At 37.6% G+C, this 20588-nt stretch overlaps 1 protein-coding gene across 1 annotated transcript in view; it reads left to right on the plus strand.

Moving 5' to 3' along the window:
- The first annotated feature begins 1357 nt into the window (after nt 1-1357).
- The window catches only part of CPD (carboxypeptidase D), a 69808-nt gene continuing 50577 nt past the window's right edge, over nt 1358-20588 (plus strand). The window contains exons 1-2 of the mRNA XM_036836116.1: nt 1358-2157; nt 7746-7993. Of these exons, the coding sequence (XP_036692011.1) occupies nt 1421-2157; nt 7746-7993 (985 nt within the window). The 5' untranslated portion in view covers nt 1358-1420. The remainder of the gene's footprint in view (nt 2158-7745; nt 7994-20588) is intronic.

Genomic DNA, 20588 nt, shown 5'->3' on the forward strand with positions numbered 1-20588 from the left:
GTGCTTGCTCTTCCTTCTGTCCAGAATACCTCCCTTCCTCCCCTAGTTTCTCTCTTTCTCTCTTACTCCTCCTTGGGTTGAATGAGGTTTCCCTCACCTGGGCCCCCATATCCATATTGTACCACTTATCACAAACTGTATCCAACCTCTAACTAAGCAGAGTGAATTGCTTACCAGCACATAGCTCTAGCACACAATAGTTGCTCAGTAAAAATCTGATAAATGAATGAACTCTTTACTATTCATATTAGGGTTCAATCATAGTTCAAGGAAGGAGACTTGAATCGCCTGGCTCTGAAAGAAGGAACCAGAACAGTTATTGCAATTATGCTCTTTGTTGTGTAGAATTTCACACTTGATAAAAGGATTGTGAGGTTTTGTGTTTCTTCAAGCTAAAGTGATTTAAGCCTACTTTAAAAACCAGTTTAAAGGCCTCTTCTCCAGATGATAAAACAGGGTATTTGTCAGCTTTGAGGCATTCCGGAATTATACTCACCAAGCAAGTGTCTCCAGAAATGTCATACCTGCTGCTTTTCAAATGTTATTCTAAGGCCACAGTTAAACAAGTATCTCGCTCAGGAGAGGTGTGAGAGGTGGGCAAGTGAATCATGAAATGAAATCTGCCTACAGGGCTGAGACCAGCACACACAGGAACCAATGGCAGTGAAATAAACTGGGGTAACACCAAGGAAATATATCCATCAACACAAAGGGAGCCTACTACATAGCAGATTTCCACTGTACATAAAGGAGGCACCTTCTTTCAACATAGACACTAAAAACTGAAATGAGGTAGTGAGCCCTCTGCCACTCCAAGCGTCCCAGTCTCTTCAACCGCTGCCGGGGCGCTGGGAGACCAACTCCGATGGAAGGGGTGCAAGGTGCAAAGGGCTGAGGCGTCTTTTGGCTCTTCCAAGGTAGATTCTTTAGAACCTTTGGATTTTTTCGAGTCCTTTGATTCCTTCGAACCTTTTGATTCTTTCAATTCTCGGTTCCAAGCGTTAAAGCGCCGCTAGGAAAAGCTGCAACAAAGATGGGAAGGAAGCTAGTGAGAGTACTCAGAGAAAAAGGGGTGAGAATTTAAGCGGTAAGCCAGAAAGAAGAGACTGAGGGAGTTGAGGAGAAGCGGAGCAAACGCAGAAGGGAAACGGGGAGGAGGGAAAGGGAGCGGCAGGAACCTAGACCGATGAAGAGAGTGACCAGACTCTTCCCCGAGAGGAGGAAGGCACGCCTAGAGGGAATCGGCTGCTTTAAGGACAGCCACGCCCCTCGGCGTGACGCCACAGCAGAGCCGCCCGCGACTGGCTGCGGCCCGGAGGGCGGGATGGGGTTGCTAGGAGCTGAGGGGATCCGGCTGGCCAAGGCCTCCCGGAGCGCGGAGCCGCGGGAACGGAGTCCGGGTTTGCAGCGCTGCTGAAAGATGGCGAGAGGCTGGGACGCGCGGCCGCCCTGGCGGCCAGGGCGCGTCCCGCTGCTGCTGTGTCTGCTGTTGCTGCTGCTGCGGAGCCCAGCCCGGGCAGCGCACATCAAGAAGGCGGAGGCGACGACGACGACGACGAGCGCGGGCGCCGAGGCGGTCAAGGGGCAGTTCGACCGCTACTACCACGAAGAGGAGCTGGGCTTGGCGCTGAGGGAGGCGGCGGCCGCGGGGCCCCCAGGCCTGGCCCGCCTCTTCAGCATCGGCAGCTCGGTGGAGGGCCGGCCGCTGTGGGTGCTGCGCCTCACGGCCGGCCTGGGGCCGCCGCCTTCTGACGGCGACACGGGGCCCGACGCGGCGGGGCCGCTCCTGCCTGGCCGGCCGCAGGTGAAGCTGGTGGGCAACATGCACGGCGACGAGACCGTCTCGCGCCAGGTGCTCATCTACCTGGCGCGCGAGCTGGCGGCTGGCTACCGCCGCGGGGACCTGCGCCTGGTCCGCCTGCTCAACACCACGGACGTGTACGTGCTGCCCAGCCTCAACCCCGACGGCTTCGAACGCGCCCGTGAGGGCGACTGCGGCTTCAGCGACAGCGGTCCTCCCGGGGCCAGCGGCCGCGACAACAGCCGTGGCCGCGACCTCAACCGCAGCTTCCCGGACCAGTTCAGCACCGGTGAGCCCCCGTCCCTGGACGACGTGCCCGAGGTGCGCGCCCTGATCGAGTGGATCCGCAGGAACAAGTGAGTGTCGTCCTCCCTCCACCGCCGCCTCCTCCCCCCCGCCACCCTCCCCATCCAAGTGAGCCTCCAGAGCAGAGGCTGGGTCCGGCACTCAGTAAGCGCTCCAACGGTGCTCTCAGGCCTAAGGGACGGGGATAGTGAGGGCGGAGAGCGACACCCCGTAACGGGGACAGGGCCCAGGCCGCTTAGCCTCCTGTCCCGCTAATTGTCCGAGAAGCGCTGCCTAGAGGCTCTCATTTGTTCAAAGGATGCAGAGAGCGCTGTTTGGCTGGAGGGGAGACTCTTTTCTAGCATTCTGGCCCCTGTTCTCACAGGATCGTAGAATATGAGCGACGGAACAGACATTAAGGATGACCTAGGTCAGCTCACTTATTTTATACATAAACTGACAAGATTGCGATTATCTTATTACTACAGGCACTGTGCTAAGCCCTTTCTGTGGACTGCATGATCTCAGTTTATGTTGGCCACAACCTGATGAGACAGACAGCATTAACATCCCTGTTCTGTAGCTGGGACTTCAACTCACGCATTTAGTCAGTGCTCTTAACAGGCATGGAGGGAGACTGTAGCCTAGAAATGGCAGATGAGACTCCCGGGGTCTTCTTCTTGGTTATTTAACAGAAACTGGTTCTCTTCCAGTCTTTACCTCTGACGCAGCTATGGAACATACAGATATGGCTGGTTGGAGAACTTGTACAGATCTGGAACCTTCATCTATAAGCAGCTTCATTTTAGACTCTGAAGGGTTTCTGCTGCCACTTGTGCACATTATTAGTGGGCCAGGGCCAAATGACTAATTGTCACACTTAATAGACACCTTAAGTGTTAGTAACCGCTCTGTGAGATGTAAAAACTTAAAAGAAGCACGAGGACCTGAAGAAATTGGTGTATAACAAGAAAATATTATAAATATATATATGGTGTGTTTATGTACCCAGTTAAACCTTACAGGAATTGTTCCTACTGGCAAAATGTGCGTGGGCTGCAATAACATGGGTCATCTCTGTGGAGAAGGTAGAACTTGAACTGAGTCTTGAGAGATGGGTAGGATTTTCAGCAAAAAAGTGGAGGAGAGGAATAAAGGAAGAAGGAACTTATTCCAGATGGAATAATATCTGAGGTGACCGTGCACCTCTTCCTTTTGTCAAGCATCGGCTTTCCCAGCATATCCCCATTTTTGTGTCTTCAGAAGGCTTGTGAAGCAATTAATCTTTCCATCCTGATTTGAAGAAGATATCTGAGTGACAGATAAGATACAAGCAATAATGAACAAAGAAGTTTCCCTGTAGGACTTGGAATCATCTCTTCTACAAGGTTCAGCATATATAGCAGACCTTGAAAAATTCATGGCCATTATGACAATTCTAGATTCTTTTTATCTCCTACCTTTCACTTTACTCCTTCTGAGATCCCCTGTAGGTATTAATTTCACATACGCTTTCTGGGAAGATTTTTCCTTTAAAGATAATGGTGTTGGGACTTCCCTGGTGGCGCAGTGGTTAAGAATCTGCCTGCAAATGCAGGGGACGTGGGTTGGAGCCCTGGTCCGGGAAGATTCCACATGTTGCAGAGCAACTAAGCCCGCAAGCCACGACTGCTGAGCCCGCGTGCCACAACTTCTGAAGCACGCGCGCCTAGAGCCCGGGCTCCACAACAAGAGAAGCCACCGCAATGAGAAGCCTGTGCACTGCAACGAAGAGTAGCCCCGGCTCGCCGCAACTAGAGAAAGCCCAAGTGTAACAATGAAGACCCAACGCAGCCAAAAATAAATAAATAAATTTAAATAAAATAAAAAATAAAAAAATAAAGATAATGGTGTCAGGGCCTCTGAACATTTACACAAGAAGTGTAACTTTAACGTACAGCCTATTGTCAGAAGCTGTGATGGCCAGGGCCTTTCTGAGATGATATATCAAATTCACTGTTTGCATTGCTTAAAGGACACGTTTAAAAAGCCCCATCATGACCTTTGCAGGGATGTAAATTCTGTGAGTAGATTTTTCTATTCAGTATTACTTCTGCTGTGACCAAAAATAAAAATGATCTTTGTCTTGGTGCAAGTCACCTTGAGACTATACTGAAAGCTTTAAACTTTAAATCTAGGACCAAAAATGTGCGCTTTGGATAACTCTTTCATATCACCAGTATTTAATGATTAAAGTTGTGGTCTGGGCTGGCTAGTTCAATGATAGGAGCTTGTGAAGATTTTAAAAGCTCATCTGTGTCAGTTGGTATTACAAAGAAAGTGGCTCTATTTTGCGGCTATGGACTACCCTAATCATATCCGCCCTCTTTTCAAATGTAACTCTAATCAGAAGGGAAAGTAGGTGAGTGTATAGGGTGAAAAGTACATCCTTCCATCCTCAATCATAAATAACTCAAGATGCATATTATTTAATGATTAATCAGTAACAAGGGACGTTGATATGTGAATAAAGTAAAAAAAACAAGCACATACACGATTTGAGATTGAGTCCTAAATATATAGAGTCAGCTTTATGGATAGGAAATTCTAAAACCACAGACATCCGTCTGTACAGGGAAATTACCTTTTTCAATGTATTTTGTGAAATAAATCATTTGAATAATTTCTTGATATCCTATTCACCCAGCTGTATTAGAAATAGATTTTTGTTGTTGTTTTGGATAGGTAACAATTTAAGACTCATTTCCTCCTGCTTGGGAAAGTGGAGTTTATTTTCTTTGTTTCACTTTACACTTCATCCAATCCGTGATTTTGTACTACTGATAATTGACTCATCTGCTTAAGAAAATATACAAGATTTTAACTCCATCATTAAAATAAAGATTTTATAGTTTACTTCACCCTCATATTTTTGGCACAGTTCTTTAATTAAATATACCTGCTTAGACTTTAATAGGAGATTAGCATATAAATGATTTTTTGGGTATGTTTGTGATAAGCATTATCATGTTGTTGGGGTAGGTGTATAGCTACAATTTCCTGAAACCTTTAGAATTTAGTTTATCAGACATCAAGTTTTCTTAATTTTTTAAAGTTATTTACAGGGTTCTCTGGGGACCATAATAAAGTTAACTTGGAGATTGACCTTTTAATATCTACAGACTCTTGTTTATAATTTTTATGATATATTTACCAGCTACTTTAAATCTTATGCAAGGAATGATACATGATATTGAAGTCAAGTGTGAGAAACACTTAAGAGAATTGATTTGATTGGAAACCATAAAATACCCTTCAAATAAAATTGGATCGATATACAAAGTTGGTTTGACAAAGACTAAAAGAAAATAATCTTACAACCGCTCTAATAGATATCACTTTCTTTTGAAATCACCCTTACCGGAGTGGCATTGGTGCTTTTAAAACTATGTGAGTAGAGTAAGGAAAATCTAATAATTTAATTTTATCACTCAAGTAGATTGCAAATATTTCATTGTTCTAAAAGTGTTTGGTTAGGCCATTTTAACAGTATTTCTGAGAAGTGTTAGAAGAAATGTCAAACAAAGTGAAAAACAGCATTTATTAGAGAATCTTGGAATTTAAAATTTTAATTGAACATGTATAAAGTAACATGCTTCACTTATTTAGAGTATTCAGTTATCCTTTTTTTTTTCCCCACTAGACTATGAATGCCATGAGGGCATTTTTTTGTATTTGTTTCTTCACTGATACATTCCTTAGTGCCTAGAACATTTGGCTTACAGTTGACACTCAAGAAAATTTGTTGCTCAGTTGATTGTCTAAACTGGGCCGGCCTTCTTGTAACTTTCCCAAAGTCAGAGTGGGGTGGTGGTGGGGAAGTACTTAAATTATTTTAGGCATAGAAACCAAAAAGTAAATTGTTAATAACTTGCTATGGAGGAGGGATGGGTAAATTGGAGTTAGAATAGATGCTTAGTTTTTGTTTCTGTAACATTGTAGCATTGGAAGTGGTGAGTAGAATGATAGTCTGTAAGGCAGTGATTCCCTAAGCAGGATGCTAGATGTCTCCATAGGAATGAACATTCATTGAGCAGGTACTATAAAGCAGTCATTGTGCTGGAAGATAATTGTACATGTATTATCTTATTTAATTCTTGTAACAATCCTGGGAGGCAGGTAGCATTAATCCCCATTTTACAGATGAGAGAGAAACTGGGGTTCAATGGATTTAGAGGCAGCAACTTCTCCTGATCATGTTACTAGTGAGTGACATGTCTGCAAAACCAAATGTTCTTACCCATATTTGCCTGGTTTTAAAGCCTGTGCTATTGCCACTATACCAAATGGCATTCCCCTCTGGTATCTAGAACTGTGCTAATTTTAATTATATAAAACTAGTCTTCTTTCATAGTCTATTCTGGTGTTTAATCACTGTCTTTATCAGCTAAATTCTGTCTTCTGATGAATAGATTCTGTGTTGCAAGTAATTTTCATTGTTTGACCTCCTCTGGGAGGTACTGATCATACTTAACATTTCAAATTAAACATATCATAGACTTAATTTTCTTTCAGACATGTAGAAAGAAATGTTATAAATCAACCCCCTTTAGAATTACTGTAGGTCAGTTTATTTCAGCCACAAAAAGGCAGAAGCAAAAAATCATAATTTTGAGTGCAAAGAGAAAAGTGTTTAATCTCCACTCATAGTAATGGTTTGAACTGTTACCTGAGTGAAAAATGTATAAATAGGACTTCGGCATGTTTTTGCCTTTACCTTTTACCGTAAAAGGCATTCTTCAGTATTTCTATATCTATAAATTTGACCAAATTGTAAATGGGTTCGCTTAGAAGTATCAATAAAAATGCAAAAAGTTTAAAATGTTTCTTTTATAGAAACAGCCTTGTCTCCATGTCAGTTTATTTTTTAATGGAGCAACCAGGAACCTTGCACCTAGAAAGAGAGCTGCTTTTACAGTGATGCAATGTGCTGTATTGTTTTTATCTGAAAGCAGCTCAGGTCTTTCCCCCCCCCTGAATTTTCTCAACTATGGCTTCTCTCCTGAAAATGTGAATTTAGTGTACTGTGAAAATGGAATGAGGCAAAGCACATCCTGTTTTAAATTAGACTCCCTATCTTAAAAATTCTCTCTGGACAGTAATATAAAAAGCATGAAACTTATTAACCTAACTCGTATATTCAACAAATATTTATTTATGCCAGCCACGCTTTCTATGAAATTAACACAATATGAAGTACAAGAATTAGATTGAACTCTATGAAATTGTCATTTTTGTAGGTCAAAACATGGTTGAATAGTGGCAAGTTCATATTGTTCAACTTAATACATGATTTTACAGTTCCCTGAATAAGACGTCTCCTGAAACATTAATTTACACTGTGTTATTCAGCTATTTTTTTCAGTGATGGGGAAATTATTTAAAGTTATTTGAAGTTAACTTGGACTGTAAAAACTGTTTGAAATTTATTGAGTTAATAATACTTTCTTTCCATTTTCTTTTTTTTTTATTGTTGTTGGTCTGTTTTAACAGCTGATAGAGTTGTCTTCTACGTGTCAAGAGGAATATCTAAGTTCATTTATGAAAGATGTAGAATTTTAAAATACATGTTTTCTGTGCCCTTTAAAAAGTGATATGTGATTTGGTTGTGTTTTCAAAGGTTTGTGCTTTCTGGAAATCTTCATGGTGGCTCGGTGGTAGCAAGCTATCCTTTTGATGATTCTCCAGAACATAAGGCTACTGGAATCTATAGCAAAACCTCAGATGATGAAGTATTTAAATACTTGGCAAAAGCCTATGCTTCAAACCACCCCATAATGAAAACTGGTGCCCCTCATTGTCCTGGAGATGAAGATGAGACTTTCAAAGATGGGATCACAAATGGTGCACATTGGTATGATGTGGAAGGTATGTAAAGCCTTGGATTTGCTATCTTTTCCCCCATGTTCATTTAGCATTCCTAAGTATACTCTGGTGGAAAGAGGAAATTTCGAGAAATTCTGATTTTTTTTTTTTTGGCCGCACTGCACAGCATGTGGGATCTTAGTTCCCTGACCAGGGATCAAACCTGCGCACCCTGCATTGGAAACGCAGAGTCTTAACCACTGGACCACTGGGGAAGTCTGAATTCTGATTTTTTAATCTTTTTTTTTTAATTTTGAAAATTTCAAACCCACAGTAAAACTGAAAGAAAACTACATGAACACCTGTATATCCTTCATTTAAATTCACCAGCTGTTATCTTACCCCAAATGTTCCCCCTCCTAACCCTTCTCATGTGCATGTGCATGCACACGCACACGCGCGCACACACACACACACACTCTTTTGCCAAATGATCCAAAAGTAGGTTGCAGATTTCATGACACTTCACCTGTAAATACCTCCCAAGTATGTATTTCCTAAGTACAAGGATATTCTCTTGTATAACCCATGTACCATTATTGTAACTGAGAAATCAACAGTTATTCAGTACTATCATCGCACATGCTGTTCATAACTCAAAATTCCTCTGTTATCCCCCAAATAGCTCTTATAGCTCCTTTTCTTCCAGATCAGATGCAGTCAAGGCTCCAGCATTGCATTTGGCTCTTGTGTTTTTTTAGTTTCCCCCATCTAGAAGAGTCATGTCAACAGTCTCTTTTCTTAATGATGGTGAAACTTCTGAAGTGTCCAGGCCAGTTGTCCTACAGAACATCCCATATTCTAGATTTGCTGCTTTCTTCCTGATAAGATTATCAGGTCAAAATTTCCAGCAAGATCATTATATCAATCACATCAGGAGACACATAAAGTCAGGCTGCAAGTGGCCAAGTTGGACAGCTTGGTTAATGTGATGACCACCACTTCTCTCCATTTTACATAAAGGCACATTTTCCCTTTGTATTTTAATATGTGGGATGATTGTGGAATGCTGTTTTTTAAAAATTGTGGTTGAAAAAAATATATATATCATAAAATTTGACATTTTAACCATTTTTAAATGTAGAATTAAGTGGTATTAATTACCGTCTACTTAAAAAACTTTAAAAATACCAGATAGAAACTCTGTAACCATTAAGCAAAAACTCCCTATTCCCCACTCGTTTCCCACCCGCCCCCCCAGCCACTGGTAACTTCTAATCTCCTTTTTATCTCTGTGAATTTGCCTATTCTAGATATTTCATATAACTGGAGTTAACATATTTGTCCTTCTACATCTGGCTCATTTCACTTAGCATTAACGTTTTCAGAGTTCATCCATTTTGCAGCATGTATCAGAACTTCATTTCTTTTTATGGCTGAGAAGTATTCCATTGTATGTATATATTACATTTCATTTATCCAGTCATCCATTGTTTCCACCTTTTGGCTACTGTGAATAATGCTGCTATGAATGTTGGTGTACAAGTATCTACTTGAGCCCTTGTTTTCAAATCTTTTCAAATACTCAGGAGTGGAATTGCTGGGTCATATGGTAATTCTGTATTTAGCTTTTTACACAGTGGCTGTACTACTTTACATATCCACCAGCAATTTCTCATGGAATGCTATGTTTATGTTAAAGTAAGCTTGAATTGTTTACCTTTTCTTTTAAATGTTATAAAAACAGCTATTGTTCTTTTTAAACTTTTGGTATCCTTTGAATAATGACTTTTTCATATTTATGAACAGGCTTAGACAATTTAATTAAGAGTAATCAGAAGGAACAAGTCAATCTATGGAAAGGTCATCAGTATAAACTTTTTTCTCTTCTTAGAATCTGCTCACGGTGAATGCCTTAGGTTTCCCCTTACCTTTTTATTGGCAGTTAGTCACATTATAAAGTATGTTACGACGTTTCTCTTGATGTGCCTTCATATAAATATTTGAATAACTCTTTGACTTTTTATGTCAAGCCAAGTGTACCCAAATTGGGTCCTAAGTTTGAGGACTTGATACTTTCTAGAGTCTTCTTATTCCCGTATAGTTTCTACCAATGTTTCTTATATATAACTAGTGATTTGAACTATTTAGAAAGGGCTTTGAAATATTTAGAAGCCAAACTTTCTGCCCAGAACAATTAGAGGTGGTTTGAAAACCATTAAATAATTTTAAAGATAAGGGACGCACTTTAATGTTTAATCTAATTTCAATCTTTAGCAAATATATTTCTTTTTTTTTCTTTCTTTCTTTCTTTTTTTTTTTTTTTTGTGGGATCTTAGTTCCCCGACCAGGGATTGACCTTACACTGTCCGCAGTGAAAGCACAGAGTTTTAGCCACTGGATCACCAGGGAATTCCCTTTAGCAAGTATATTTAATAAAACCTGCTTTCATGAACTAGTGGTTTTGTGATGTAGTCAAGTTGCTTCATTATTTGAGATACTATCTAAAATAATGGACTAAAAAATAATTAAATTTTCATTTTTGGAGGAAGTTGTAAAAGGTTAGAAAGTAGTTTCTAATTGACAGATGATTAAGGAAGGTAAATATATGTTATACTATTTAGAAAGTAAGTGTGCTTCCTTCACAGTAAGATTATTTGGTTACGCCAGGCAACGGGTTTTTCTGAGCCTTCAGATATCTAAAGGAGCTAAATTTTGCTCTTGCCATTATTATTGTTTTTATGAGCACCTACTTCTCTCCTGTTTTAGCTGGATGGTCAGGCACATTTTATTTCTACAATAGGTAGCTTATATCTCTTACTGCCTTAGCAATATTGAGCAGTTTCGGTAGTTTCTTTTGTGTGTGTGTTTTAATAGCTTTATCAAGGTATAATGGACATACAATAAACTGGACACATTTAAAGTGTACAATTTCATAAGTTTCAACATATATGTGCACCCATGAAACATAAGTATTAAGTTTCAGTAGTTTCAACAGGGTAAATTCATCGTTTGTCTTATACTGGACTGCGATAAGATGTTGTGAAACCTTGTGACTAGGCATATATTCAGACCCGGATGTCCTGGAGTAACTTGACCGACACTTATGTGATGCATTTAGAAATTCTAACTCAAAGAAGTATAGACTTTTAGAGCTGAAAATGAATATGTTGATCTAGTCCAACCCTTTTGCTTTATAGGCAATCAAGGCCTTAGAGAAGAAATAACTGGTGCGGAGTCATTTATTAACCTAGCAAATATTTACTGAGCACCTGCCACATCCCATACACTATTAAGTGATGGGGTACAGTGTGAGCAAAACAGAAACAATTCCTGCTCTCGGGGATCAGATAGTGTATTAGTAGTGGGGGATGTGAGGTAATTTGACCCCCACCACCTTCACCTTCATTGCCAGGGTTGATTCAGCATATCTAGCTGCCTACGTGGTGGCCTTGCTTCTCTCAACATGTCTCTCAAACCTCAGGATCCATCTAGGGAATGACTGTCCTAATAAGGCCTGCGAATAGTCGTGCTCCTCTGCTAAAGCCTGTTATTGTGAGAGCCTAAGCTGAACTTATTCACGGGGCAGGCCTTCTTCTATTTTTTTTTTTTAACCACAGTGTGCTGATTTGTATGCCTTTTGTTTACCATTCTTTATTATTTTCTTTCTTCATGGTTTTGAAGACATTATAAAAATCATCTGACAGTTTAATACATTTATTCCAAAGCAAACCTAATGAAACTGGATTATAGTTTCAGTCAACTTTTAAGAATTGCCCTCTTTCAACTTACAGAAATTTTTAAAAGGGCAAGTAACCACCTAGAAAGAAGAGAGCTATGAAATGTGACCAGATAACATATCTGTAACTAATTCAGGTTTTTTTGTGCGACTTTAAACTCCTTTGATCATGTGGGCAGCCATTCTCTGCATAAAGTGGAGGTCAGACTGAGCAGCACTAATGTGCTCTGAATACTGAGGTATGTTTGGCTTTAAGCAGATTGCTGACAGAAAGGAAAGAGCCCGGGGAAAATAATTACCAAACTGTTTTGAACAGCATGAAAGGTTAGATTTGGTCCAAAAAATGGACTGAAAAGCTTATTCTTGTGCAGCATTTTCTGTGTCATTAAATAGGGCATTATGTCCTAATTCTTATGACACCAGGAAATTGGAATCTATATAAAATAAAAAAGAATCAAATGGATGGTACAGAACTGAAGAAATATAATATCTGATATTAAGAAATAGACAAATCCATAAATACAGTAGGAGATTTTAAACATGCCTTTCTCAGTAATTGTTAGATCATGAAGACAAAAATATCAGTAAGGACACAGAGGATTTAAATAACATAAACCAATCTGACCTAATGAACATGTACAAAATACTGTCCTCATATCTAATTTTCCTGCAGAGTCTGTTTACTAATCCAAAGTGTATATGATAAGTGATTTACCATTGGTCACACTTAAGGTAGATGTGTCTAGTTCTTAGTGCTTGTGTTAGTTTTTGTTTTAAAAATTACATATTAAAAGCAAACTAGCAAACACACTGAAACTTAAAGCGTTCTTATATCTTTGCTTGTTTCACATTTTAATTGGAGCAAGTCTAAACTCTTCACAGTCTGACTCAAGCCTACATTTCTAGTCTTCTCTCCTACTTTTCACCTACCACTGAATGACTTGTTCTTCCTGCAAAATGTGAACCTTCACATACTGGGCTATTCTCTGTCTGGAATGCTTTTCTCCAGTTCAACTGTAACCTTCTCTGAAACCTCCCCTGTAGTAACTGTCACTCTTACCTTCCTAGAACATTTTGTTTAACATCAGTGTAATGCTTATCTACTTATGTTGTTAGTTTTTTGTGTCTCCTGCTAGAGTGTGAATTCTTTGATAAGGACAGTGTGGTGCTATGCATTATGTAGTTATCTTTATACAAAATGTATTGGGAGGGAAAGGGTCCTACAGGAAGTGAGACTAGGGAGGTTTTTATGGTTATTTGGAGTAAGGTCTTTTTTTGGAGATATGGGCTTTATCTAGAGGGATGCCATGGGAATGAAAAGGGAGTATGAGATATATAAGAAATTGTTCAAGAAGAGTTGCAGTATTGACCATCAGTTAGATAGTAGAACAGAGTGTCAAGGCAAAGAAAGACTTAAAGATATAACTTGGAGATTTTGAGCCTGGATAAGTAAGAATGATAATGGAAATGGGAAAAAACTAATTGGAAGGGGTGTGTGTGTGTGTGTTTGTGTGTGTGTGTTTTCTCTTTAGATGTGAGAAGAGTGAAAATTGGAGGTGAGGTGGTACTGGATGTACTAGTTATAAATACTTGATGTACAGTTGGGAGATAGGCTCTGGAGCTTGGGAAAGAGGTCAAGATTATAAAGAGATTTAGGCATTATGAGATATGTGGAAAGCATATGGCAGTGTGCCTGATTTTGAAAGTTGAATTGATATTGTTTCCTAGCATCATTTAATTGCTTGGAGCCAGAAATTCAACTAGGGGAAAAAAAAAAAAAAAAAAAAATATATATATATATATATATATATATATATATATATGTGTGTGAACAGATGGGTGCTTTTTCATCTCCACTTTCATCTCCAAAGTGAATGTACTTCTGGCATTTTGTACTGGGATGTTTTCTTTAAGGAATGCCAACAGTTTAGATATTCTCAGCCTGTTCATATTTTAAGAATACTATTGATAATCAAATGTGCATTAATAAAGGGCTTTTGGTTTTATCTGATCTTGTACATTAAGGAGCTAGTTGGATCTTTCTTCCTTTCTCTCTCTCTCTCTTTTACCTGAGTGCCACCTCATTTAAAAGGAAAGCAAAAACTTAAAATGATACTCAAACAGAATTTTTTCTTCTGCTTGAGTCATAAGTTTGTTTGTTTTAGTAAACTGAAGTATAGCCTCATATAAAAATCTAACCTTTAGGAGCAGTGTGCTTGTGTATTTTGTACTGTAATAGTAGACTTTCATCAAGGTTGAGAACCAAACACTGTTTTAGGATATGGCCCCTAAATCTTCAGATCCAAAGTCTAAAAATTAGATGTGCTTTTTTTTTTTTTTTTTTTAAATACAGGTGGTAGAAAATAGGAAAGTACTTAAAAACAACAACAACAACAAAAAAAAAACCAAAGGAAAATACAGTTCAAAGACCTGCGTGAGAAGGAGTGTTGACCAAGTTAGACAAAACTGAAAACAGATGCAGGACTGTGTAATGTAGTTTAACTTTGTAGAATCATATCATTAGCAAATATATGTTCAGTGGGAGTGGTGAAGGAAATAGATTTTCATAAGATAAGTTGTTCAGAATATGAAGACCAAGTTCAGTTAAGATTTGGTGAAAGCAAACTTGAATTTAAAGACCAGGAATACGGGAAAAATTCTTTCAAGGGCAGTCTCTGTTTTTTCCATTCATTTAATGCAGATCTTCCACTTAAAAATTTTTATGACCATCATGCTCATTAGCTTTTAAAAATATCTCAAGGAGTGCAAAATTATCATTTAATAACCCACTTATCTATAAATAAATTGTTCACAAAAGTCAAAGTTGTGAGAACTTTTCACTATCCCTTGAAGTTTTTTTTTTTTTAATTTTATTCCACCACATTCTTTTTTTTTTTAACATCTTTATTGGAATATAATTGCTTTACAGTGGTAAAGCAATTTTTTGTTCACTTTGTTTCTGCTATAACAAAGTGAATCAGCTATACGTATACATATATCCCCATATCTCCTCCCTTTTGCGTCTCCTTCCCACCCTCCCTATCCCACCCCTCTAGGTGGTCACAGAGCACCGAGCTGATCTCCCTGTGCTATGCAGCTGCTTCCCACTAGCTATCTATTTTACATTTGGTAGTGTATATATGTCCATGCCACTCTCTCACTTCATCCCAGCTTGAAGTAGTTTTATTAAAGAAATAACAGTAAGCTCCAAAGTTAAATATAGAATAGAAATTGCCTATCTATATTCCTGCATTCTAAAATGCTTTTCCTAATGAAAATAATACATTGCATTTTTTTTTCTGTAAAAGGTTTATGGGGTTCTTGTGTCATACAGTTTGATACTTTATAGTTGGCATACTGAGGCAAGTTAAAAAAACAACTTGCTATGTTCAAGTCTTAACATTGTAGCATTGGTTATATTTTTTTTCCATTGGCTTTCTGCATGAGGCATAAGAGTGAGTTGTTAGTGCACCGTCTTTGAATGAATGGTTGAATTTATTTAAATACCCTTCACCTCCTTAAAGCTAGATCTCTCTAGTGAAAACAGTAATAGGGATTGGTTCCATGATAAAGATGAATTGAGTATCTTCAAGCATATGAAGATTAGTTGTGAGACACATGGATTGAAGGAGTTGAATGGGTATGAATAGATCCTTTGATCAGAAGATTTAGCCACCCATAACAATTAGTATTGATCACAATTTGTTGTAGTGCTGGACAGATTCCTAGTGATTACACTTTTAGTCTTATTCTTTAATATTGGTAAAGGAATGAAAACATCATAGCTTTCACAATACATTGCATTCAATATTTTCTGAGTATAGAAAAATTAGATTGGTAGGTAGGCTTAAAAACAAAATATATACCTTTTGTCTTTCTTTGCCAGTTTCCCTTGGGAGTAGAGGAAATAGTCTAAATCAGTGGTTTTCAAGCTGAGTATGTATGGGGAGGAGGAAGAGACCAGTTAGTTTGGATAACTTTAAGGAAATAAATTTCCAGATCTTCCATGCCTGAGAAAGATACTGGCTGCTGAGGTTCAATCTCATATCCTCTTCTTCCACTTGACTGAATCCATCTGATCCATCTGAATCACACTATGATATGTTAACTCAGAGTTTTACAAAGTGCGCCAAAAACAAAAGGGACAATTTGGTGATTACTTTAATGGTATCATAAAAGCATCACTGAAACGTCTCATGAAAAGATATATTTTCAGTAATTATTACCTGTTAGGTTTATTATTTATTGAAATTGATAATAAAACTATGCCTTTATTGATAAATTGTATACCAGTAGTTATTGTAATACTTCAATCTATAAAGATTTTTTTTGATGTGAACCATTTTTACAGTCTGTATTGAATTTGTTACAGTATTGATTCTGTTTTATGTTTTGGTTTTTTGGCCTCGGGGCACGTGAGATCTTAGTTAGCTCCCCGACCAGGTATCAAACCCATACCCCCTGCATTGGAAGGCAAAGTCTTAACCACTGGACTGCCAGGGAAGTCCCAATAATTCAATCTAGAAAACAAAAATTTAATAGGACATTAATGTCATTAGAAATTAAGAGAAATTTAAATATGCATACATACATATTATTATAGATTGAAGTATTATAGGATGATCAATGCAGGACTTTCAAGCACAAAAGTATATCCCATTTGAAGCAGCAGCATAGCACAGGGAGATCGGCTTGGTGCTTTGCAATGACCTAGAGGGGTGGGATAGGAGGATGGGAGGGAGGCTCAGAAGGGAGGGGATATGGGGACACGTGTATTCATATGGCTGATTCGCATTGTTGTGCTACAGAAACTAACACAGTATTGTGAAGCAATTATACTCCAATAAAGATCTATTAAAAAAAAAAGTATGTCCCATTTGAATAACAATCTGTGGAGCAAGTGGAATGGAAACAAAAGTTCAAGTTTCTTTTACAAAAGAAAGCTATAAAATTCCTCCTGTTGAAGAAGAGTGTTCATGCAAGTTTTAAAAGATGATTCTAGGAATCAAATCTCTGTAGTATTCTTATTTATTTGACTCCACCTAAAATAACAATGTAAAGACTTTATTTAAAGAATAAAAATTTACATTATGCAATAAATGACATTGTTACTATTTAAATTTAAAATCAAAACTTTTAGGTACCAACTTTAAAATGTGTGAAGTGCTGCATAATTTTTCAAGATTATTTTCCTATGAATAAAAAAGTTTGAAGGTCATTGGTTTAGATAGCCCAGTAAGAGACTAATGGATTTTAGAGGCTTGATTATTTATGATTGTTAATGAGTAGGATAAATAGCAGATCCTTTATACTGTTAATAAAGTGCTTTATTGCTTTGAGGTATGCCTATGGTGAATGTTTCATTCCCAAAATTAAAATTTTCTTTGACTGGATAATGTTCTGAAATCAGACATTTTATCCTTTAGTCTATGTTGAGCCACATAACATATCAGCTTAAAAAGATAAACAAATGTATTAACTGAATCTGGTAGTAGCTGCAGCTGTCAGAAATGTCAGGCCTATCTGCAGATCAGTGTTCTCTGTGACAGTGAACTCTAGCTCTAGCTTTGCATAAGTAGGTTTTCTGTTAAGGAAAAAATCAAGACAATGGATCTGGACCAGCTACTTAGCTAAGATTACTTATTATACAGTCTTTGACATTTAGTATTGGAAAAATAATGTGAAGTTTAACACAGATGGCAAATAATGCCTATTTGTGGCATCATGAAATAAATTCTTAAATTATTCATAACTCAGTTAATATCCCCATTTGTTTCCAGTTTTTTAGATGATTTTTAAAAGTAGTTTTTAAACTAAAACTTGAAGTTGGTGAATAAAGACTTTTTGATATTCTGAAGTTAGGATAGCTTTATCATTTTTGTCTTGCAAACTAAAAGTTAGTTTGCTACTCTTCTGACATTGATTGACTCCTGTGAGTTTCGAAAGAGGTAGATTAAGGTGTATATCATGGCTCACTAATTGCCTTCTGGGACTGGCTCATTATTATAGACTCAGAGGAAATGTGCTTTATTTTTATGAGATTTCATTGAGAGAAGGATATTTTGTGTGCATCTTTCTGTTATTGATTTCTATGTAATTCCATCATGTCAAAGAACATACTTTGTATAATTTCAGTTCTTTTAAATCTTTTATCTTTGTTTTATGACCCAGGATATGGTCTGTCTTGGTAAATATTCCACATGTACTTGAAAAGAATGTGTATTCTGCTGTGGTTGGGTAGGATCTACTATAAATGTCATTTAGATCTAGTTAAGTGATGCTGTTTTTCGATTCTTATCTAGCCTTTGCTGACTTTCTGTCTACTTTTTCTGTTGATTACTGAGAGAGGACTACTGAAGTCTGCAACTATAATTGTGGATTTATTCATTTCTTCTTTTAGTACTATCAGTTTTTGTTTCATGTGTTTTGAAGTTCTTTTGTTAGGTGCCACATTTAGGATTGTTATATTGTCTTGGTGAATTGACTCTTTTAACATTATGTACTATCCCTCTTTATACCTGGCACTTTTCCTTGCTCTGAATTCTACTTTATATGATATTAATATTTGATTTGTGTTTGCATGGTATATTTTTTCCATTCTTTTAACTTACTATACCATTATATTTAAAGTGAGCATATATTGTGGTTGGGACTTGTTTTTTAATTCAATTTGACAATTTCTTTTAGTTGGTGCATTTGCACCATTTATATTGAATATAATTGTTGATGTGTTTGGTTTAAGGTCTACCTTTTTATTATTTTTCTGTTTGTCCCTCTGTTTTTTATTCCATTGTTTCCTCTTTCCTGCCTTCTGTTGTATTGTTTGGATGTTTATCATATCATTTTAACTGTAGTATTTTAACTATATCTCTTCGTAAAGTTTGTTTTGGTAGTTGCTCTGGGAATTACAATATACATACTTAACTTTTGACAGTTCTACCTAGAAGTAGTATTTTACCACCTCAAGAAGAACGTACACATCTTACTACCACACCCTTTACCCTCCCCAACTTTATGTGGCAGTTTTATTATATGTATATTTTTTATATATGTACCTTAAAACCCCCACCAGTGTTATGATTTTTGCTTTCAACTGATATACATATTTTTGAAATATGTATACTGATATACATATTTTTGAAATATTTTGATATACATACTTTTTTCATTCCTGAAGTTCCAAGTTTTTCTCTGCTATCATTTCTCTTCTACCTGAAGAACTTTCTTTAACATTTCTTTTAAAGCATGTCTGCTTGTGGTGGATCATTTTTGCTTTCCTTCACCGAGAATATCTATTTCTGCCTTTGTTCCTGAAGGATATTTTCCCTGAATATAAAACTCTAGGTTCTGGGTTGACTATTCTTTTTCTTTTTTTTTTAAAATTGTTTTGTGCCATTGCCTTCTGGCCTTCATGGCTTCTGATGAGAAATTCACAGTCATTTAAATTGTTTCCCTATATAAATGTATCATTTTTCTCTGACTGCTTTCAAGATTTTTTTCCTTTGTCTTTGTATTTCAGTAGTTAGACTATGAAGGATCTAGGCATGAATTTCTTTGAGTTTATCCTATTTGAGATTTGCTGAGCTTTTTGAAATACAAGTTTATGTCTTTTGCCAAATTTGGGAAGTTTTCAGCCATTATTTCGTCAACACTTTTTTTTTTCAGCATAGCACTCTTTTCTCTCTCCTTTTGAGTCTCCAGTGGCAAGAATATTAGACTTTTTGGTATGTCCCTAAGACTCGGTTCTTTTTTTTTTCCTGTGTATTCAGATTAGGTAATTTCTATTTATCTTCAAGTTAACCCTCTTTATCTTTGTCACTTCCATTCTTCTGTTAAACTCATCCAGTAAACTTAAAATTTTTGGTTATATTTTTTACTTCTGAACTTTCTATTTTGTTCTTTTTTACATCTTCTGTTTGTTTCTTTTATTTCATTTCAAGAATGTTTAATCTTACTTCCTTAAAGCATGGCTATAATAATTACTTTAAGGTTAGTCTGATAATTCCAACATCTGGGTAATCTTGGGGTTGGTGTGTATTGATTATTTTTTCCTTGCAAGTTGTTGACATTTGACTAGTTCTTTAAATGTCAAATAATTTCGGATTATATTCTGAACATTTTGAATCTTAGGTTATAAAATCTGAGCCTTGTTTAAACCCTATAAAAATGGTAACTTTATGTTTATTTGTTCTGACAGTGAATGACCCACTGTCAGACTTGTTCAGTTGTGAGTTTTGACTCGCCTTTTGTAGGCTGTGATTCCAATGTCAGTTCAGTTTTCAAAGCCTTTACACTGCCTGTTCGGATCTGTCCTATGTGAGCACCACCCAGGGAGCAGTCTGAGACCTGGTCAGTGGTCTGTTCTGTAGATCAATTCCCAATGCTTTTGGTATGTTGTTTAGGGTCAGACCCTTACATGTGCAGTTCAGAGTTGAGCCCAGGAGTTCATAAAAAACTTCATAGAATCCCTTTTTTGAGCTCTCTCCTGTCTGCAGTCTCATAATCTCTGGCTTCCAAGGTCTCCCAAAATAGATCATGAATAAAGACATCATAGGGTGTCAACTGTCATTAGTTGTCAGGAAAATACAGATTAAAACCACAATGAGATACCACTATACACCCACCAGGATGCTTAAAATTAAAAAAGGTTGACCAGTTGCTTGAGCAGCTTGTTAGTTAAGGTTGCAGAGCAATTGGAACATTCATACCTTGATGGGGGGAGTGTGAAATGGTACAGCCACTTTGGAAAACAGTTTGACAGTTTCTTATGAAGTTAAATTTACACTTACCACATGATGCAACCATGCTTCTCCTAGGTATTTACCCAAAAGACATGAAAAAATATGTTGACACTAAGACTTAGGCACAGTTTTATTCATAATCGCCAAAAGCCGAAACCAAGTCAAATACCTGCCACAT

Source organism: Balaenoptera musculus, chromosome 20, assembly GCF_009873245.2.
Source record: "Balaenoptera musculus isolate JJ_BM4_2016_0621 chromosome 20, mBalMus1.pri.v3, whole genome shotgun sequence".
In the NCBI taxonomy this organism is placed as follows: Eukaryota; Metazoa; Chordata; class Mammalia; order Artiodactyla; family Balaenopteridae; genus Balaenoptera; species Balaenoptera musculus.